At 40.3% G+C, this 23287-nt stretch overlaps 1 protein-coding gene across 18 annotated transcripts in view; it reads left to right on the top strand.

Annotated features, from left to right (window-relative positions):
* The window catches only part of LOC110203110 (SLAM family member 9-like), a 75913-nt gene that overhangs the window by 13134 nt on the left and 39492 nt on the right, over positions 1 to 23287 (top strand). For 5 of the 18 annotated variants that reach the window (XM_078156203.1, XM_078156204.1, XM_078156200.1 and 2 more), the window contains exons 2-7: positions 6048 to 6413; positions 8692 to 8967; positions 9808 to 9915; positions 10421 to 10459; positions 12895 to 12947; positions 17314 to 17391. In XM_078156203.1, coding sequence (XP_078012329.1) covers positions 6048 to 6413; positions 8692 to 8967; positions 9808 to 9915; positions 10421 to 10459; positions 12895 to 12947; positions 17314 to 17391 — 920 coding nt within the window. Of the gene's footprint in view, positions 1 to 6047; positions 6414 to 8691; positions 8968 to 9807; positions 9916 to 10420; positions 10460 to 12894; positions 12948 to 15116; positions 15252 to 17313; positions 17393 to 23141; position 23287 lie in introns of those variants that run through there. The other 13 variants (XM_078156207.1, XM_078156206.1, XM_078156209.1 and 10 more) reach the window with 9 other exon arrangements.

Here is a 23287-nt window from a genome sequence, read left to right as displayed (position 1 = left end):
TTCAACCTCCAGAAGCTCAGCTTGTCAACTGACTTTTAAGTGTGTGCTGTTTCATGACTTCAAAGTGACAACTTGAGGTTTTCCCCTCACCCAACTCTGGTTGAGCCAATCTAGTCGATCATGGGCTTCCTTTTTGCCATTTTAATTCATTTGATTCTGTGTTTTGTTTTTGTTTTTTTTTTTTAAACAAGAGGAGCCCATCAGAGGGATCAGGAAAGGAGACAGCTTAAGAGAAAATTCAGAACAGATATGCTGGGAGTTAGGGTGGTTTTTACTTGGCTAATTAGGTGTTTAGAATACTGCCATCCCTGATTCTGCCCATTTGAATGGGCTCCCTCCCTCCTTCAACTTTCTTAGAGCATTTTTTCTGGATCTCTCCTCTACATGGTATCATGTTTATCTGTTTACACATGTACTCCCCCTATTAGACTGTAAGCTCTTTGACCTAAGTGCTATCATTTTTCATCTCTGTATTCTTAGCACCCTGCACATAGAATGTATTTAATAAATGTGTTGTATCAAATAAGAATAGAATAGAATAGAATAGAATAGAATAGAATAGAATAGAATAGAATAGAATAGAATAGAATAGAATAGAATAGAATAGAATAGAATAGGATAGGATAGAATAGGATAGAATAGGATAGAATAAAATAGTCATCTCTTAGGGTAACAGGCTACTGGTCAGCTCCAAAACAACACTGGTCTACCATAGTAGATGAGCTTTAACTTCCTTCAGCTCCTGCCTGTATCTGAGTCATATGTGGGGACGCAGTGATCCAAAAGGCACATGACTGGTCTACAATCTCTAGCTATGGGGAGTGGTGACATTATGCCTAAAGATGATAGCCAAAGGTTCCAGAGAGACTATCAATGGATCTCTGGTTTGGAGACAGTGGTGTCTACCCTGCCCTACAGAGTTGCTATGATGAGCACATATAAATAGTAACACAAATCTCCCCATTTCATCACTTTCTTGTCCTGGTCCCTTCCCAGTCCTTTTGACCTATTCTTCATTTTTATTGGACCCTGACATCTTTATTCTTTCAATCCATATCCTCTAGTTCTGGTTTCTCTTACCTTCCTATACAACCTGCAGACCGTGGTTGACTATTTCAAAGACAACATTACTGCCACCTACTCTGCCATTATGTTGTTTTGCCTGTGGATATTCAGCCCTGGACCACAAACCACTGTCTACTTTCTTTGCTTCTGGTCCCAGAGCATTGCTAAAGAAAATCACAATGCTGAGCTAATTCTCACCATTATAGATTTATGCTGTGTAGCTTCAGCTGAACCTTTACTGTTTCTACGCAAACCTTTTACCTATCACCTCCATTTCCCACTCCCTACAACACCATTTCCAAAACTTCACCTTCTCTCTAAATACCTCCCCAGCTCCCACTCCCATACTCTCAGAAGGTGCTATATGAGAATTGGTTGACAGAAATGAAGGTATTTAACATGTGGAAGAGAAAACATGCTAGATGGATTTGGTCCTTATTTGAAGATTGTTATTTGGTAGAGGCATTAGAATATTAGCCCAAGAGGCTAGATTTGGAAGCAATGGGTAGGAGTTTCAAAGAGATCAATTTGAGCTGGATATAAGGAGAGAATAGATTCCCTCTTACTGGAAATCTTGAAGCAAAAACTAGATGACTATTTCATGGTATTGCAGGTTTGAGGAATTAACTTTCAGAAACTGGAGAAGTGAAGTCTGCCCTCTCTGTATCTTACCATGTGGTAGTAAATGCATTCTAAATGTGACAAATCTGTCAGCATACCAGAGAAATGGCAAAGACAGCTTACACATAAAACCTACATATCTGGAACCTAATTTATTGAGAGATATTTGAAATCACCAATGACCAGGCCATGGATTGTGGGGCTAAGAACACAGTTGCTGATTTCCTCAGAGCTTCATTACGTGAAAGATATTCTTATCCAGTCTATAATGTTCCCAACTGCAGGACCAACCAAACTCTAGTGAAGTACAACGGTTACATCCAGTTGATGGGAAGCTAGCAGATTAAAAAATGCCTTCTTAGCTTTCGTCTCTCTCTGACATATGTTATTGAGTTTCACCACTTTGTGATTTTGCCTGGATGTTCTAGCATTTCATTTGGTGGAAGATACAAGGTATTGACTATTGAATCCATTCCCAAATCTATACTTTGGGATCTTCGAGTGCTGCTATTACATGAGGAGACAAAGAGCAACCAAAAAAATTAAAATACTAAAAGGAAGAGGGAAAGATCTGGTTTGACCCATGACTATCCCTGATACTTTACCTTACTATCAATCAGTTTGTCCTTACTCAGTTGTCATCCTCCTAGACCAATCTGCTGTATTCCATGAGGTCAATCACATACTCCTCCTAAATGTTCTCTATTCTCTTGACTTCCTAGTTCTCCTCCTACCTCTCTATCCTACATCCTCTCCCTTGATGATCTCATCCACTCCCACATTTCAATATCACCGCTATGGTAAAGTTTTCTTAGTCTACCTCTCTAACACTGATCCTTCACCTGAACTCCCCTAAATTCTAAATTGCCTCCTGGACATGTCCACACGAGTATGTCACATTGGTACCTTAAGTTCAACAAGTTTGAAAATTAACCCATTATCTGTCCCTCTAAACTTGTTGCTTATCCTGAGTTCTTCATCTCTGTCAATGGCTTTATTGTTCTCCCAGTCACCTATGCTTGCAATCTCAAAATACCCCAGATTCCCCTCTGTCCTGGGAGATATACCAATCAATTGCTAATCCCTATTTATTCTATTGTTGATTTTTCACACAGCTATCAAAATAATACTCCTAAGACTGGTCTGACTACATCATAGCCTTGATGAAAGATCTTCACTGACTTCCTATTTCCTCTAGAATAAAATATAAATTTCTTAGCCAAGTATTCAAGGTCTTGCACATCTAGCTTCAACCTACCTGTCCAAACTTATTTCACATTACTTTACAATAATAAGCAAAATTTTAGTTTACATATATTTTGTGAAATAATTTACAAATTTATATTTACAATTTTACAAAATTTGTATTCCAGCCAAACTGAACTACTGAATCTTCCCTAAACATTCCTTTTCCAGCTTCTATGCATTTCATAAAGTGTATCTCATGTCTAGAATGTACTGCTTCCTTGTTTTGATCTCTTTAGCTTCCTTCAAAGATTAGCTCAGATTCCATCAACTCTGTGAAACCTCCCTTGATTCCCTCAGTTACATGGCTTTCTTCTCCTCCAATTATACATCGTATGCTATCTTTCCTCTTTATTTTTGTTCACACTGTTCCCCATATCTGGAAAGCCCAAGTCTACTTGTCCTTCAAAGCCCAACTCAAAAACCATCTCTTCTGTAAAGCCTTCTCCTATTCCCCTAGCTTGAGGGGACCACTCCCTCAGCTCCTCTTATAACCCTTTGTCCTCCTATTATGGACTTATATGCTATTTGTACTATATCTGTGTCTATATGTTATCACCTTGATTATAAGCTCCTCAATGGCAAAGGCATTATCTTTTATGTTTGTATCTGTCTCAGTGCCTTATGTATAGCAGAAAATTAATGAATTAAATCAGGATAGGGACTGAATTTTTTATTTCTATGATGTAGGGAACTACTAGACAAGGAAATTCCCTATACCAAAGCAGATAGACACCTCCTCTCCAATTTATGGTTTTATAGAGTTGCCTAGAGCACTAAAAGGTTGAATGACTTGCCCAGAGTAACCCAACCAGTGTGTATCCAAAGAATGGCAAACTCAGTTCTTCCTAGCTCCAAGACTGGCTCTATATAGATTAAGCCATTCTGCTTCTCAGTGTGTGAATAAAAGGATGGATGGATGGATGGATGGATGGATGGATGGATGGATGGATGGATGACCTGAGATAATGGATAAAGAGGTTCTTTTCATCAAAAACACTGTGTAAACTGGAGCTTTTTGGTTATTAGCATCTTCTGTTCCTGTTTACCCTCTCCTCTCCTGAAATCGAGTTTTCCCAATATGAAAAAGACCCTTTTGTCTTGGAGAAGCTTTCTTGATTTGAGAGGGTTCTGTGAGTTTCATGTTGCTGGAGCAGGCAAGGAGGTAGGTTTCTACACTGGAAGTCTGGGACACAGGACTGGAAGATACAGAAGACTCGCAGTCCTACCCACCTGCTTTTCTATGCCTACCAACCAGCCCCAAAAAGGCTGAGTTAAGAATAGGCCACTCTTGGGAAATCCCTAGATGCCAAATAAAACTCTTCAAGAGGTATCTTCAAAGCATATCCTCAAATGGTTGAGTCAGGCCTAGAGACCTTATCAGTGCAACATAGATTGCTGTATACAGTATCAGAAGGCCTGTGATTTAATCCTGATCCTGTTTCTTATTACTTGTGTTTTTTCTACTGCTTGTATGATCCTGAGCAAGTCACTTAACTCTGGCGTCCTTGCCTACTCCTCAGACAAGATGCTCTATCTCCTGGCTCTAGGGACCTTCACTGGCTGACTCCCTACTCATCTCTACCTCCTGGCTTCCCTGGCTTCCTTCAAGTCCTCAGCTAAAATCCCACCTTCTGGAAGCCTTTGTAGATCCCCCTTAACCTAGTGCCTTCCCTCTGTTAATTATCTCCATGGTATCTTGTGTATAGTTAGTTTGTACATAGTTTTTTGCACATTGTCTCCCCCATTAGACTGTGAGCTCCTTGAGAGCAGGGATTGTCTTTTGCCTTTCTTTGCACACCCCAGTGATAGTGCTTAACACCATTCCTGGCACATAGCAGGTGCTATGTAACAAATTCCTCTGGTAACAAGTCCCTCCAGCTTCTACCAGCCAGAGAATATGGGTAAATGGATTAAAAGGATAGGAATAAAGGAAAAGCATCTAACTATCTGGAATTTCAGAATCCTGGGGAATGAATGAATGAAATAATGGCTATGGAACATTTTGTGACAGAAAAAGAAAACTTCCTCCAAACTATCCTCTACACTCTTACCGCTGCTTAGCCTTCAGGTTTCACCTCCGGGCTTTCCAAGGCCTTGAGTGCCTGTCTTAAGGTGCTTCAATGAAAAAGCCCTACTTTATGCTAAGAAAATACCAAGTGGTTGGAGGAAGTAGAGGATCATGGTGAATTTCCTCCTCTTTCCTCTTGCCCAGCACCAATCCTTTATTTTCCTTTAGGACAGCGCAAAATTCATCTACCCCGTGAAGCCTTCTGTGACTAATCACAGGCCACAACAAACTTTACTTCAGATTCCATCAATATTTATGTTTCTATCATATTATAACACACCGACTGAGATATTGCCTTACAATTGTTTTCTACTTGTTTCATGTTTGTTATTCTTCTAGCCTCAGCTTGAGGTCTAAGGACTTTGCCTTCTGTGCTCCCCACAGCCTCCAGCATAATGCTCAATAAATTGTTATTAAATTGAATTGAAGCAGAAGTCATCTCTGTTCCATGAGGCTGCTTCCAAGTGGGTAATGTGGTTCTTGCCCCAATATCACCTCGTTCCCAAAGAATCAAAAAGGAGATGAACAAGATGCAATAAGCCTGTGGTATCTAAGTAGCCCGGTGCAAAGAACACTGAACTTGGCTGGCAAGATCTGGGTTCAAATACTGCCTCAGACACTTAACTAGCTGCATCATTCTGGGCAAGCCACTTACCTTCTCTCTGCTTCAGTTTTCACATTGATAAAATGGGGATAATAATAACATCTACTTCCCTAGCTTAGGAGGATCAAATGATATACCATATGTAAAGTGCTTTACAAACCTTAAAGTATTACATAAATTCTAGTTATTCTTTTTAAAAATTAAATGACATGGTGGCTGCAGATCAAGGTGGAAGAGGAAACTGAGAGACAGACAAATGAGCCAAGTAAGGACCTTGGCCAGGTTTATTTATTTAAAGTTGAGATGGGGGTTTCTACTATTGTTGGCACCAAAACAAAAACAAAACTCTGCACCCCAAAACTATTTCTGACCATCACTTCCATAAGCTAGAGTGTTTAGAGGGAAATGGAAAAGGGAATGGGAAGTAGACCACCATTGTAGTTTTTCTACTGTGTCTGTCTGCAGAAGAAGCCGTCTCCACAGACAGCAAAGTCCCATTGACGGTGATAGGGACCGTGGGGAAGTCAGTCATTCTTCCCTTGAAGATCTCATCAGACAAGATTCGAACTATTGTCTGGCTTTCTCACAACTCTCTTGCCACTGTCGATGTAAACGAACAAAACTCCCACATAATAATTACTGATTCCAAGTACTATGGTCGACTGAAAATCTTCAGAGAGTCAAACTACTCTTTGCAAATCAACAATTTGACAACAGAAGATGAAAATTACTACAAAGGGCAAATAACCATAGAGAGTCAAGGCCAATCTGAAACCTTAATTCAAGAGTACTTCCTACATATTTATGGTAAGTCACAAGCTTAACTACATATGAACTTTTTCTTTTAGCTAGATTTGTAATTTCAATGGTATCAGAAAATCCTTGCAAGGAAACGCTGTATTGGTACCTGTTATATAATGTATGGTCTTAGAGAGCGGACTAGAGAGCACTGAGAGGTTAAGTGTTTTGACTAGGGTCAAAGAACCTGTATGTGTTAGAGCAGGAATCAACCCAGACTTCCCTGTGCATGAACTTTAAGACTAAAGAGAAGATTAGTCTCTTACTATTACTTTGAAATCCATGTGCTTCACTCTCCCTCACCTTCTTTGCAGAGGTGGGAGACTATGGGTATAGAACATTGCATATACTCTCACATGGTTAATGCATTGGTTAGCTGTCTTTTTTTCTCTTTCTTTTTTTAAATTTAATATAATAGAGGGCTTTCTGGGGAGTGAGAAGGATCTATTTGGAAATGAAGGTGATATAAAACAAATATATCAATGTTTTAAAAGAAAAGAAGTAAGAATAAAGAGAAGGTTCAGCATGACTTCCAACTAGGGAAGTTTATTTAGTCTCTGTCCAAGGATAAAGAAAAGGAGGAATGATGAGTGCTGAGAAGACATACAATGAAGCATATCTAGGGGGCTACGTGTGGGGGAATGGTCACCAGGCTTGTGAGGTATGGAAAGTAGGTGGAGCTCTCCTATACAAGAGAGAAGGCAAATGGGCAGTCGTCTTCAAAGGATATCACTATCATGCTATACTCTGCTCCATCAGCAAGTGTGACAGCCTGACCTCCTGGTCAAATCTTAAGGAAGGAGATGCCTTCCTGTGACTTCAGACTCAAAAATACAGCCCTCCTCCATGCTTGTAATAAGTAGTTAGAACAGTAACACACATTTGAATCATTATCTTACATACAGCAGAAACTGTTTTACCACAGGATTTATCAGGAAATAAACTAAGTTCAGATCAATAAACACAGACATTAGATTCAGAGCCCAGCTTTGCCTGGTTTAGGAGAAAATCATACAATTGCAGAGTTGGAAGGGACCACTCAGGACAACTAGTACCATCTGAAAAAGCCTAAAACAGGCTTATATAAACATCTAGGTCAGAGGTAGGGAACCTACAGCCTTAAGACCACATGTGGCCTTCTAAATCCTTAAGTGTGGCCTTTTGACTGAATCCGAATTTTACCTTGTTGAAAGTGAGTTAAAGCCTGGAAGAATTGAAGGAGAGTAGTGCATAGAAATAAGGCAGTTTAAAAGAAAGACCATTTAAGGAGAATAATGACATAAGTATAGCAATACACACACACACACAAAAATAACAATATACACTGCTGCTCTAATGATAACAAAAGAGAACGCTGAAGGGACAGGGTGGGGGGAACTGTTTAATTGTAAAGACTAATACCTAGGTAGAGAACACACAATAAACCATAACTCCTTTCTCTTAGCCTACAATAAGGGGACTATGAGAATGGAATATTGCAAAATTCTTGGAGGTGATCACTTTATCAATTTTTGTTTAACTTTTTTTCTGCTAAGAGTTGAGTTGGGAGGAGGGATTTAGCTATGTAGCACTAACCAGTACAGCATATCTAAAAATGACGGAGATAAAAAACAATAATAATAAGTGAGGTTTTGGGTTTGTGACTTTTTCTTTGGGGGGGGGGGAATTAACTGACACTAGCAGCTATCAAGCACAATTGGTCAAAATAGGTTACCAAATGGTCTGTTTCCTTGGTGGAGGGCAAAAGAAGCCCCCTCTTGGGGTATCCCAAGGTTTCTTTCTTCCCCACTCTCCCACTCCATTTTCTCCTCTTAATAGTTTCTGACTCTTCCCCAGCCCCACCCTTTCCAGCTGAGGTCGCCTTCCGTGCTGCTAGCTCTAACCATGGTTTGTGGTGCCAGCCCAAATGTAAAATTTCCCAGTGATGGCCCTCCCTAGTCTCTAAGCCTAGTCTCTGTAAAAGTCTCCACTTTCACATCAAACTATCCTCGCCTCAATCTTCCTCTTCATCCTCCTCCTGCCTTTTTTCTTCTAGTTACTCTAATCATACCTCCAGGTCCCTCTGCCAGTACCACTCCTTGGTAAGAAATGGTTTCAGCAAACTCTCAGGCCCCATGGTCATGAATTCCTAAACCTACCTTACCATTTATAGTCATTCATAGAGCCTTCACAGGCTGCAGCTTACACCAAAGGAATCAGTAAGAATACTTATGCAATGCAATGGAATTGTTTATTATAGGGAGCTAAGCTATTTTTCCTCAATTTCATGTCTTTTCTACTCACACAGAGGAACTGAGAAAACCCCAAATCACAGTAAACTTTACAGGGCCTGAGAATGGTACCTGTAATGTCATTCTGCTGTGCTCCCTGGAAAAGGAGGGGAAAAATGTGACTTACAACTGGATATCCCTGAAAGATGGAGAGGAAGACACTGCCTATGAGGGACCCAACCTCACAGTCTCCTGGAGACCTGGGGAAAGTGAACCAAACTTTATCTGCAGAGTCACAAATCCCATCAGCAGTCAGAGGTCCCAGCCAATCCCTTCTTCAGGACTCTGTACAGGTAATCCTCCCTGTCTCTCCAGGAGTCTCAGGAGAAGCCCTGCACAGCTCCAGGAAACAGACTGACCTCTTTCTCAATTCTGTCCTTCAAGAAAGTGCCTTGCATAGCAACATAGGATTTAGCTACAGAGACAATCTCAGAGATCATCCAGTTCAACCTCAAACCTCTCTCCTCTTTCTTTTTTTTCTCTCTCTGCCTCTCTCTGTCTCTGTCTGTCTCTCTCTCTCTCTCTCTCTCTCTCTCTCTCTGTCTCTCTCTCTCTCTCGTCTCTCTCTCTCTCTCTCTGTCTCTCTCTCTCTCTCTCTCTCACACACACACACACACACACACACACACACACACACACACTTCTTTCTACAGCTGAGCAAACCAAAACCCAGAGAAGTTAAATGCTTTGCCTGGGGTCATATACATGGGAAGTGGAAGATTAGGCTTTGAATTCAAGTCTCCTGACTCTAAATCTAATATTCTTTCTACTGCCCCATACTGCTTACCAGAGCTCCCAGAGCACAGAACCCAACAGAACTTCTCTTAAGACCAAAAACATGCCAGGGTTCTGTGCTTCTGCCTCTGGAACTTTCAAACTCTACCCCCAATATCCTTCCCCCAACCTCCACATACCCATATCTTTTCAGCACACAGAAATCAAAGACAAGGATCTCAGGAGAGCCAACTCTTCTCCCTGCTCTGCCCAGGGACCACCAGGTTAGCCTTCCTGAAATGTGGTTCCTACTCATCCTATTGTATCCTGCTCAGTCAAAAGGATGGCCAGATTAAGAGGGAGGAAATTCCCTGTGTCCCCAGCACCACTCATTATCTTTTCCTTTCCAAATCTTCAAGGAGCATCATCTAGGAATTATGTTATGCTGATCGTAGGAATTGTAATTGCGGTTGTGCTGTGTGTAGCCATCATGGTTGGGAGTATTTTTTGGAAGAAAAAAAGACAAGGTGAGATTTCCTTGAAAAAGAAGTTTCTGTAACCTGTATTACTAATTGGTTTCCCTAATACTCCAGGATTGCAGTGATTATATATAGACTGCCTATACATTCCTTTTCTCATTATCCCCAAATCTCTTTGCTCTGTGAAGCCCATCACTCTGATTTGGGGGCCAGTATTGGGACCTCTGTCCCCAGACATCACTCTGAATGGGTCACAGAGTAAATCCATAAGTTGACTACTCTGTTCAGATAGTTTCTGGGACACACAGTGACTTTATGTGGTAATATCCTACTGAAAATTGGAGCCCTGCACCTGGAACCATCCTCCTTTCTTTCCCTTGGACAGACTCTTCATTACATGTGAGACTTTATTGTCCAGCACAATCTGTCCCACCTTTCCACCCCTGCCTTCCTCCCCACCCTCTTCAGGAGATACTGGAATGGGAAAAGGAGGGGTAATGGCTTCTTTCTCCATTACCATCATCTTTTTCAGTCTCTGGGTTTATCTTTTTAGGTTTCATCCAATACTCTCCCAACAATGTTCAGCAACAGGGTAAGTTTCCAGATTCTGAGTTACCTGAATTAACACTGTTAGGAGGAACTACTGGATTGCTGCACAGTGGAGAAAGGGAATGAAAGAGGCAGAAGGAGGCACTTTGTAGGTAGGGGGACATGAGATCATGGTACCAAGGGCCCTATTAGACAGTGTTACTGATGGCAGGGGACAGAGTTTTGCTGTTAAGAAGACCTACTTTTAAGTCCTTCCTCTAACACTTATTAGTCATGTGATCAAGGGCAACTAATTTAACTTCTTGGTGTCTTCAGACAACTAAGGGTATAAAATACAGTCCAATTGCTGATCTGCTATGGTACAGAGATTCCACCCTGGGAGTTCCATCCAAGTCTGGATCCCTCCCCCAAAAAATGGAATGGTCTCTCTTCAGTCACATACTCCCAAATAGGAGCAGATTTATCCTTTCTACTCTGCTAATGATGAAACTTAAGGCCTTAAGAGAAGTTCTTTCCAACTCTGCCATTCTCTGATACTGCAATATCTTTAATTGGTCATTAAAATGTCATTAGTTGGCCAATGATCACTGATGGCATAGCCAACCCATAATAGGAATGCTGGGGGATGCTTCTAGAGTCCTTTTCTTCTTCCATCCCTCCAAGGATTCAGCACAGGAAGAAGGTCCAGGATATCAGTACTCTGAGAACACATGGTCCTTGCATTTCTGAAGCAGCATGGAATGCATGGTACCAAACCTTGGGCTGCTGTATAGTGACTCCATCCCTGCCTCAGAAGTAAACTGAAGGACATAGCTGGTCCAGGATCACAGCCTCTCACAAAAGGACTCACAATGCATTTCAGAGCCTCAAATAGAGGAAGAAAGCTGTCCAAAATTGGAATTGGCTGCCTCAAGAGGTGATAAATTTGCTATCGTTTAAAATCTTCAAGTATAGGCTGAGGACCATTTGTTGGAGAGGCTATAAAGGACTTTTTTTATTCAGGTATAAATAGGACTAAATGATCTGCAGTGTAGTAGATAGAGACCTGGATGTGGAGTCAGGGAGACATGGGTACAAATCCTACCTCAAACACTTACTAGTTGTTTGACCCTGGGAAAATCAACCTCTCTGTGCCTTAGTTATCTCATCTGTAAAATGAGGGGGGTTGGCCTTGATGGACCATAAGGTCCCTTTCAGCTCAAAATCTATGATCTTGTGACCTCTGAAGTTCCTTCCCACTCTGAGATTCAGTGAATGCACCAGCTCTTAGAAATATAAGGGAGAGGATAAGGGATGGAAATCTACAGGGAAATATTCTGCCTCTAATTTGAATATAGTCAGTAAGCACAGACCCTGTCTCCTAATGCTTAAAATGGAACCAAAAGAGATCCACCTGGTGTCTGCTCACCATGACCACTATCCTAGAGGACACAAGTCACACATGGAAAGTCACTTGAGGAGGATCTGGAAATGATAGTCACACAGCTCACAGGCTGACCTTGAGTCAGTTATGTAATAGTGTGGAAATCATTCTTGGTTATGTCAGGAAAAATACATCTCATGAGAACCACAGGGCCCTATTCCACTGTACTCAGAACTAGTCATTCTCGGCTCAGGGCCCCATATGTCTATGTCTAGCCTTCACAACTAAAAAGAAATGAGAACTTAAAGAGAAAAAAATGTATTTGGATTTCTGCAAGCCTTCTGACAGTCTCTCACAAAGTCCTTGAATATAAAATGGAGAAATATAGACTGGATGATAGAACATTCATGTGGTTTTGTAGTGAATTGAATGACAGTACCCTAAGAGATCAACAGATAGAAATTAAATGAGGGACGTGTGCCAAGATTCTGTCTTTGGCTATGTTCTCTTCAACATTTTTATCAATAATTTGGGTGAAGTCATAGATGGCACATTTATCAAACTTGTGTTATTATTGTTCAGTTGTTTCAGTCATGTCTGATTCTTCTTGACCCCATTTGGGGTCTTCTTGTCAAAGATACTGGAGCAGTTTGCCATTTCCTTCTCCAGCTCATCTATAGATGAGGAAACTGAGGCAAACAGGGTTAAATGAGTTACCTAGGGTCACATAGCTAGTAAATGTACGAGGTCAGATTTGAACTCAGGAAGATGAGTCCTTCTGACTCCAGGGCTGGCATTCTATCCACCATGCCCCTTGTCAGACTTACAGATGGTGTATGTAGCACCTAAAGGTTATAAAGTCCTTTCCTCACAATAGGTCTATGAGGCAAGTAGTACAAGTATCATCACCATCTGTTTCACTTATGGGGAAACTGAGGCATAGAGAAATTAAGTGACTTGCCCAGCATCATGTCAGAGCCAGGACTTGAATCCAAGTTTCTCTTGACTCTAGACCCAATGTTCTTTGGGCAGGAAGTCTTCAAGGCTGTTTAGGACATTTGGTTGGCAGGGTCAGGAAATCTCTATGTTGCTGATCCTGCCCTTTGTGTCAACAGGGGCTGCCACTGAGGGGAACACAGTATATGCACAAGTCAATCATCCATACAGGGTAAGTCCTTTCAGTGATCCAAATGACACCTCTTGTTTAGTCATTTCATTTGTGTCCCACTCTCTGTGACTACCCTATTTAGGGTTTTCTTGGCAAAGATATGGAAGAGGTTTGCCATTTCCTTCTCCAGCTCCTCCAGATGAGGAAAGTGGGGCAAACAGAGTTAAGTGATTTGTCCAGGGTCATACAGCTTGTAAGTTTCTGAGGCCAGATTTGAACTCAGGTCCTCCTAACTCTAGGGCTGTTGCTGTATACATTGCCCTGCTGCCCTATCTCTTACCAAAACCATATTACCAATCTGGCTAAGAAAAACAAAGCATTATCCAAGGGCTCCTAGACCATGCATATCAGACTACAAAGTCATATGAGACCATTGCAGCCTACCCTGACCCCTCCTCAGACTTCCCATAGAGTTTCTCATTTGTACCACACAGTTTTATACATAATAATATGCTTCCTTCTGGAATTTCCCTGACTGTTGCATAAGCACTAGTCTCTTCTCCCAACTGCAATGAGGGCAGAGATACCATCTTCTCCTTCAAGTCCATACCCTGCCACTTATTAGCTGTGTGACTTCAGGCAAGTCATTTAACCTCCTTAGGTCTCCATTTCTTCCTACAAAATGAAGAGCTTGTAGAAGTTGGCCTCTGGGGTCCCTCCAAGGCTTCTAGATAGGTGATCCTAAGATTCTATGCTCTCTGAGGTTCTTTTCAGCTTTGATATTCCATGAATCTATGGTTCTTTTGTCTCCCATAATAGCTGGCACAGTGCTAAGTACACATAACACATGTTTAATTACTCCTTCTATTCAAATTAACATTGTTGTTGTTGTTGTTGAATTGTGACTGACTCTTTGTGACCTCATTTGAGGTTTTCTTGGCAAAGATGCTGGAGTGGTTTGCCATTTCCTGTTCCAGCTCATTTTACAGATGAGAAAACTAAGGCAATCAGGGTTAAGTGACTTGCCCAGGGTCACACAGTTACTGAGTGCCTGAGTCTGCATTTGGACTCAGGTCCTCCTGACTCCAGGACCAGTGTTCCATCCACTGTTCTACCCAGCTGCCAAGCACATATTACATGCCTCGTATGTGACCAACTTCTCTATTATTGCAGGTCTTCCAGTGTATAGTGTATGTTCATTTGTTGGGGATACTAAAGAGGTGGGGGGGGGGGGGTTTATTCAAGTACAGGTTGGCTTTTTAAAAAACCTCCTTAGCAAATGTTCATCCAGCCTACTCTTGAAGAATCCAATGACAGGGAATTCACCTCTTGGGGCAAGTTGGTCCTATGCATTGACCTAGCCTAAGAATCCAAAGACAAAAAAAAAAGGTTCCAAGTTGCTTACAATCTACTCCAAATCAAATTGAATGGCTTTTGAGAGAAAACAAAAGAGTCAGGGTTTATGATCAGTCCAAAGTCAGGGGGCTATTGTCCAACTGATTTGAAGGTTTTACATAGGGAAGATAAGGAAGCTCAGAGCCAATATGAGGAAAAGAAGGAGAAAAGATATTCCTAACACTAACAGCCTACAGCCCCCACTGCAAGCAGATGGCCTTGGCCTTGCATCATGTATGCCCTAACCCCGTTCATTAAGTACTTGCAGGTGACTCCTAGTTCCCAAATATCTTTGTAACTCTTCAAAGCCAGCTTCCGATGACTTCCTGGAAGATGTGGGCACTGTCCAAGCTTCTCCTCCTCTATCCCCTTTAAAAAAGCTTGTCATTTTTCTTTCTGCGGTGCCAGTGTCTTAACTAGAAATTCTGGGTCTCCAAGTCCCTTTGTTCAACTGTGAAATAAACCGCTTTCCCCCACTTGTGAAGAAAAAGAAAGGAAACCACCAATATAGATTATTTCACATTTTTCCCCTTTCCCCAAGAAAGCAGAAATGCTTGAGTATCATAGAATCGTAGGTTTAAGGCTAGAAGGGACCTTAGAAACCATTTAATCCAACTCCTTCAATTTATAGATGAGGAAATTACGGAATTGATACCCACAACCCAAACAGTAAATGCCAACCAGAAAGTTTAGAAAGTTTAGTTCGGTAGGGATTATATGGAAATTCTGGGGCCTCAGGACATTGATTATTTTTTTGTTGCCAGTGATGTGTAAGTACTATTTTAGACGGAAGTTGAAACTAAGTAATTACAGCCCCTCTACTGTGACTTGCAGACATTTATCTTTAGGTTATGATCACCCAGGACCAGAAGTTCCTTCTAGAATCTATCAGGGACCAGGTATCTGGAATTGCAGGGAATTTTCTGGAAAGTGAAAAGCAGATATCGCCTCCAGCTAAAAAGACCTGAGGTACCCATGAAATGCTTGTGGTATATATTTAATAAATATCTGATGAATGGATGAATGAATACAATCTGCCTAAGTAAAATCGGTTCCTAGAATCATTTTAAAAATAGATTCATATTGATATATTTTTATTTTACATCGTGTAGATTGTCACCTGCATACTTTTCTCCCCTCTAAGAGACATCCCCTATAACAAAGAATTTATTTTAAGTGAAAAGAAAAGAAAAAATCTTCAGCAAGACCACTCAATACATTGGGAAAAAATCGACATATACAGTATTCCACATCAACAGGCTGCCCTCATACACACACACACACACACACACACACACACACACACACACACACACCCTTCTGTATATGAAGTGAAGGATGGGGAGTGGGGGGAATGTCTTCTCAAGTCTCTTCTTTGGAGCCCAGATTGTTCTTTATCATTTGGCAACATTCGTTTTCAAGTGTTTTGTGGTTCAGCAAGCATTTACTAAGCAATTACCACGTGCCAGGGCAGTTAGGTGGTGCAGTGGATAGAGCATAGGCTTGGAGTCAGGAAGAGTCACCTTCATGAGTTCAAATACAGCCTCAGATGCTCACTAGCTGTGTGATCTTAGGCAAGTCACTTAACCCAGTTTGCCTCAGTTCCTCATCTGTAAAAATGACCTAGAGAAGGAAATGGCTAGCATTCCTATATCTTTGCCAAGAAAAACCCCTAATGGGGTTCTGAAGAATCAGACACAACTGAATAACAGCAACAACGATATGTGCCAGGGATTGTGCTAAGTGCTGAGAATACAAAGAAAGGTAAAAATACCCCTCAGGCAGCTAATAATCTAATGGAGGGGGGCAATGTATAAATAAACACGCTTATCCAAACCACATAGAGTAGTTGGAAGGTATCCCCAGAGGGGAGAATATGGGGACTTAGGAAGAGCATGTCCTTCTGTACAGACCCTTTAGGCATTATATTACTCAACAGTGATATTTCTTCCCAATTAAGGAGCTTAAATGATGTTCACCAAGGAGCTATGTTTTCTTCAGTGTGTAAATTCCTTTCACCTAGTTTTCTGTAATTTAGTATATAAGTCTTAAAGAGATGCTCAAGGCCAAAAAAGGTTGGCCTTTCCCAAGATCACCAACTAGGAGGAGGCAGGATTTAAGCTGTTATATCAAACATCATGGCCACCACAGCTGCCTCTCTAAAATCATATTCATTTTAAAACAGATTTCACCTGGATAGAAATGTTGAACAATTGAATGATAGGGAATTCAATGCCTCTTGATCCTAGACACTGAACTAGCCTAGGAAAGAGGAAGGAATATCTAGTACTTGGAAAGGGAAAGCCCAAAAATGGATAAGTTTACTACAGCCCTTTCAGCCTCTCATCCTCCCTCATGTTCTACCTGTGCTGATTTCATGTAGTACATATCCATTCATTCATTCATTCACTCATACCAGTTATGCATTAAGGGCCTACTGGAGAAGATAAAATCCAGTCCAAACCAACAATATTAAGGACCTACTATGCCCCAAAGTACCAGCATAACAAAGGCAAAATGGAAAAAATAGCCCTTGCCTTCCAGGAGCTTACATCTTTCAGGGAGGATATACCAGGTAAACAAAGGCTTGTTAAATATACACACCTTCATTTGAGGAGGTGGATGAAAACCCTAACAAGTAGGATCCAGGATCATAGAAGATAAGGAACTAATGGGATTAAGAAATCTAATGTACTTTCCACTATACCCATACTGCCTCTCTTCCTCCCAGACAAACTCCTTGTTCTCTGCTATTCAATCCTTTTACTGACCCATTGTGGCCTATTTGTTGGAGGCATTTCATTTCCTTCTCCATTCCTAAGCCTCCAAGGGCTTACAATATTTAAAACTTAAGAAATTCTGAGCTCCATTAGATCACACAGACTAGGGTCTGGAACATGACACCTCCCATTGACTCAAACTATCCCCCACTTTCATCATACTACCCACTCTAGGATCTTGAATCTATATGGAAATGCCACTGTCACCTTATTCCTTATGACCTAAAAAGGCTTTTTTTTTCCTTTTACAGAAAAAGACCGAAAGGCCTAATATTCCAGACAAAAAGGATTCTATGACAATTTACTCTACCATCCAGTCAACTAAGGAGGTATATACTAGACTGTCTCCTTCTCTGGGTACTGTTATTCTCATATAATTTGGAGGAGGGTCAGGTAAAGAAACGTTACAGGCCATGACAGGGAGATAACATTGGTTAACGGTGTTCCTCTATCAGACAAATGAGTTCTGAATACAAATAATGGAGAAAAAGTAGAATAGAGTCAATCCACACTGCAGCTGACCTAAAAGATAGAGCAGGGTTTTCTAATCTGTCATAGTCCTTAAGGGAGAATAGCTTCTCATTTTATGTTTTGAGAAACCAGAGAATGGTTGTGGAGGAGGGATGGAGATAACTGCTCATTTTGCACCGAAATGGAAGCTATTTTAAAAATGAAGTCACTCATGTCAAGAGAGGGAATAGACAGAGTTCCCCTGAGTTTGCATCCACAGTTCCTTGCAGCTATTCATCCTTTATTTTTAAAAACAGAGGTCTTCAAGGGAAAGTTCTGGGTACAAGTGGGAAGCAAGTCAACTTGAATTTTGGGATTACTTACTCCCACTTCCAACTGTCTTCTTATAATTTCACTAGTCCATGCCTGACCTAGGGTCTCTTACACAAACTGTACAACCATTAGCAAATTACTTAATTTCTCTGAACCTTAATTCCGTCACATGAAAACTAGGCACAATAATACCTGCTTTACAAGATAAGATCAAGCACTATATAAACGTCAGTTGTTCCTGTAGAACTATTATTATCATCATTGCTAATTATTATTATTACTACTGTCATGTATCTCATTCCCAGAAGCCCTTTCTCTATCATAATCCCCCAAAGGCTTTAGGCTTCTTAGTAGCCTACGCATTTTAGTAGAGGACACTCAGAAGACGAATACATCTAATAATGGAATGTCAGGCCCATAGGAGGTGTTAAAAGAAATGCTTTGGAGCAGAGGCATTCCTCAAATAAGACCACCAAAGGTGGTTTACCTACTAATTATATTCAGTCCCATCCCTTCTTGCTATAATAGTTTACATTTATATAGCACTTTATACTTATAAAATTATTACCACAATGCTTCATCATGACATGAAGGTGACCCTTGGTTCTTCATGGTTATGCCACTGAAGCAAATTCTGCCCAAAGGATTGTAGACTGCTGAGAAGACTCACACTCATACACCATGAATATCTTCTTCAAGAGAGGAGATGGAAGGAGCCAGACATGGCAAACACAATACAACATTACAAAAGAAATTAAATCAACCATATCTTGAAAGACAAGAAGTGACTGGTTACCAATGTGGAAGTTACTTCTGGATCAGCTGTCTGCCTACAGTAGACCATCAACTTGTTAATGCAAGTGTCAGAATCACTACTAAATTGGGAGAAAGGATAGAGATGAGAAGATCATATGAAGAGAGATTAGAACAGATCCAAGCTATTGTGCCACAAAATGGGAAATGGATAGGAAAAACAAATGTAAACAAATATTATCACCATTTCCCACGTATATTTAGAACTAGAAGAGAACTTAGAGGCCATAGACACTTCCAACCCTTCATTTTACAAATGTGGAAACTGAGGTGCAGAGAGATTACATGACTTGTCCAAGAGCACCCAGATGATAAGTGACAGGCAGGATTTGAATTCAGGTCTTCTGATTCCAAAACAAGTGGTTTTTTTCCACAGTGTTTTTCTGCCTCTTGAAGCGTTATTGAGCCAGCTATGTACTAGGTGTACCTTCTTCCACTATCTAAGAAGAAAAAAAAATAACCTTAAGGACTATGGCTTTCTTTAACAACAAAGGTCTCCTGAAGTATACACTGCCTTGTGTCCTTCAATTATTAAGTCCTTCTACTACCAGCACATGTGTGTGCGCATGCATGCGCACACACACACAAGTATATGTGTTTATAGGGAATTCTTTATGGCCTCTATGACTATATGATACCCACCCATGATTCTAGGGATACCCTTTAGAGGTTGAGAGATCTTTTTCCAATGCCATTGGCTTGGGTCCCCATTCCCATTGTGTTCCCCCCCATGTTGTTCAGTGACTAGTGCTCCAGTTCCATTTAACCAAAAAAATATTAATTAGTTTTTATAAACAATCATTTTCTTCAAGATAGAGTCAAGAGCAGAAGTACAAAAATTCTTCCCAAACACCACCAGAGGAACACACTTCCTATAGCACCCTGGTATCTGGGGACAGTAGGCTTAGACAGTGAAGTTTTACATAATTTTAGTTCCACCAAGTTCACATTACCATCATTGCTGGCCTATTGTTGAAAGGATTTTCATTGGACAAGATGGTCTCTGAGGTGCAGCTAGGTGGCACAGTGGATAGAGCAGGAGCCCTGAAATCAGGAGGCCCTGAGTTCAAATCTGGCTAGCTGCGTGACCCTGGGCAAGTCACTTAACCCCAATTGCCTAGGGGAAAAAAAAAAAAGAAATGGTCTCTGAGCTCTCTTCCAACACCAAGAATTTATGATTCTGTCATGCTGAAAACTGGATGATTTGGAATCAGAGTATACTCTTATATAAACTCATCTGCAGAAAAATATGAAAAGAATGATAGAAGCTTTTAGACAGCATCATTTCATAAAATAGCAAAGAGTAGTGACAGAAAAATCAAATCCATAGAAATTTTGGTATTGGGTACATTTAGTCAGATCTTCTCAAGACAACTTAAAGATAGAACTTCAACTAATTTGAAGATTTGAAAAATGGAATGTATCTGTCAGGATTTCTATGACAGATTATTTTCATCATCAATAATGGCGTATGAATTATATTAGAAAACCACATAGCCTTCTTAATGAGATCCACAAGTAGTCAAAAGAGTTTGATCTTATAATCCATATAGCTAAAAGCAAATGAATGAAGGCTGTCTATTGTCCAGGCTATTGTATGCAATTTAATTGACCTGTTTAATTAGTCTAAAATTCTATGTACACACTTGTAAACTAAACAGGTCAATTCAACTGTATATTAAGGTGCATATTCAATTCTGGGTATTGCTTTATGTGTGTACATGTAAACACACACACACACACACACACACACATACAGAAAGCAATACCTAGAATTGAATAGGAGGAAGAAAGCAAGAGGAACTGAATTTGGGAAATTGTGCAAAGCTTTCAATAAGGTGTTTCCTGATGCAACAACTTATCTTTGTAAGATCTGTATTCTTACGGTAATGTTAGATGACTGTTAATCAAATGTCACTGTTAATCAAACCCCCGGACCTAATCGTAGAAAAGGGGACAACCACAAGTTTTAAATTAACTGTAAAAATTTAGCTAAGTGCCAAGTAAACCCTTTATGAGATATTAATTGGTCTCTTAATGAATCAAAAAGGAAGCAATACAATAGGATGGAGAAAAACCAAGGGAGCATCCACAAACTTGGGAATGACTGAACAAAACATGGCACAAAAATGTAATGCAATAGTATCCAGCAGTAAGAAATGATGAAAGTGGTGGCTTCCAGAAAAACCTTAGAAGACTTGTATGAAATGACAAAGAGCAAAATAAGCAGAACCAAGAGAGTAATTTATACAATAATAACATTGTAAAGAAAAACAATTTTGAAAGACTTATGAATTCTGATAAATGCAATAATGACTAACCGCGATTAAAAAAAAGACTAAAGACTGAAAAGGCTACCCACGTCCTGAGAGAGAGCTGATGTCCCCACAGTATAGAATCAGACATACATTTTTGTTGTGGCAAAGTGTGAATTTGTTTTGTGTGACTATATGCTTCTTTGTTACAAGGATTGTGTTTTTCCCTTTATATTTGGTGGGTGGCAGAGACTTAGGGGAGAGAGGAGCTGGTCATAGTATTGACATACAAAAAAAAGGGAAAAAAAACAAAAGAAGGGAATAGAAGTTCAGAGGGAAACAAAGACTAGCAGGACATCTTTAAAGACATGTTAATTTTATTACAAATATTTCTAATCAAGCCAGATGTAATGAAGATTCACTGTTTCACACATAATCCTTTTTTCTGTTTTATTTCATATATGGGAATGTATTCTCTCTTAGTGTATGTCTGCATGTGCATCCATTAAATTCAGAATGAACAATTTAAAATAAAATTAAAGGTCATGCTTCAGGAAGATTTTAAAAGTCAGTTCACTGAGTCCAGAAGAATTTCTGAAGAGGACTAGCTCCTAATAGGTCAAGTAGACTAATGGGCCTTTGTAAGAAGCCACGTGGGGCTGGGAGAGCAGAAGCACAGGCAGAGCTAACCAACACAGGAAAGGAACCTGGGTTCTGAGAGCAAAACTGACTAAGCACAAGGATTGTGAGTTTGTAAGTGTGTTGATGAACTTTTTCCCCATCTCCAATTACAGACCCCAGAGTCATAATCCATAATAGGATAAAACACAATCCATAATAGGATAATACTTTTTTTCTCCCCTAGAGCTCTCTTATGGAAGCCTGAAGCCTTTTTTTCTGGGCTAGGAAAGCCTGTTTACTTTTGTTGGTTTTGAATGTTTATTTTGTCTTTATAAACATTACAATTATCTACCACTCATACCCAGTGAAGGTAAACTTAAATACAGTTATGGGAGGAAGAAACTGAGCACAGAAACATCCTAAGATGAAGAGGTGTTCTACCAGAAATGGTTTTCTAGCTGGGGGTATAAAGAAGCCCGACAGATAGGCAGGCAGACAAGCTAAGTTGCTGGGGTTACAATAATAAGAAAACAAGATGGTCCCTACTCTCAAGGAATTTGTGTTCTAATAGGAGAAGACAAAATATAAAGAGACTCTGGAAAACTAAAGATTTAGGGAAGAAGAGAAGGCAAGGCAGCTGGTGGGGAGGTACAGCAGAACAGACAGTGAACTAGAAGTAAAGTGAACAGGGCAGCTGGAAAATCTTCAAGATATAGGGTTCTAGGTATACAGAGAATCCTTTGATATTGCTTCCCAAAGTCGAAAAGGAACATTTATTTCTACAGGGAAATGTACAATGAGTCAGTAGAAATATGGTCAGGGACAAGTAAGAGCGGCTAAATAACCTTGATCACTCATCCACAAGGAGCACCACAATCTCCAAAGAATCAAAATGGCAGGGAATGGAAGTCAATAGAAAATCTATGATGGGTACAAAATAATACTAACTAGCTGATAATTTGTTGTTGTTCAGTTGTTTTAGTCATGTCTCCATTTGGAATTTTCTTGGCAAACATACTAGACTGGTTTGCCATTTTCTTCTCTAGCTTGTTTTATAGACGAGAAAACTGAAGCAAACAGAGTTAAATGACTTATCCAGGATCACACAGCTATTAAATGTCTGAGGCCTGATTTGAACTCAGGTCTTCTTGATACCAGGCCCAGCACTCTATGAACTGCACCACCTAGCTGTCCCTAGCCAATAATAGCTGACATGTATATAAAACTTAAAGGTTTGCAAATCACTTTACTAAAAGTATCTCAATTTATCTTCACAACAACTTGGAGGTAGTTGCTATTATTATCCCCATTTTATACATGAGGAAACTGAGGCTGAAAGAGTCTAAGTAACTTGCCTAGTGTCACACAGCTAGTTTATGAGGGTGGATTTGAACTCAGGTCTTTCTAATTCCTAGTCCAGTGTCCTATCCACTATACTACCTAAAGCTGCAGAATAGTACCAACAATGATGAATTCGAGAAGCTGTGTAACAGGTATCACGCAAGAAATTTATGACCAGAAAATGAAGTCTATTGGTCATATAGCAAGAGCAGGAACTATCATAAAGACACCCTGAGTACTGCACTAATAGCCATGGAATGTTGCAGGACCCAGGGGAAGAATTCCAGCACATTGAGTGTAACCTGTACAGAAGATTTATGGGAGGATATGAAACAGAATGTGCTATGGATGACTTGTGTTTTCCTTCTTTGGAGGAAGGACCCACAATGATGAGATCAAGACGACACTGAAG

This window comes from Phascolarctos cinereus, unplaced genomic scaffold (assembly GCF_003287225.1).
Source record: "Phascolarctos cinereus isolate Bilbo 61053 unplaced genomic scaffold, phaCin_HiC Scaffold_5;HRSCAF=322, whole genome shotgun sequence".
NCBI lineage: Eukaryota > Metazoa > Chordata > Mammalia > Diprotodontia > Phascolarctidae > Phascolarctos > Phascolarctos cinereus.
The sequence above is the reverse complement of the archived record's forward strand: the minus strand, read 5'-3'. Positions and strand labels throughout refer to the sequence as shown.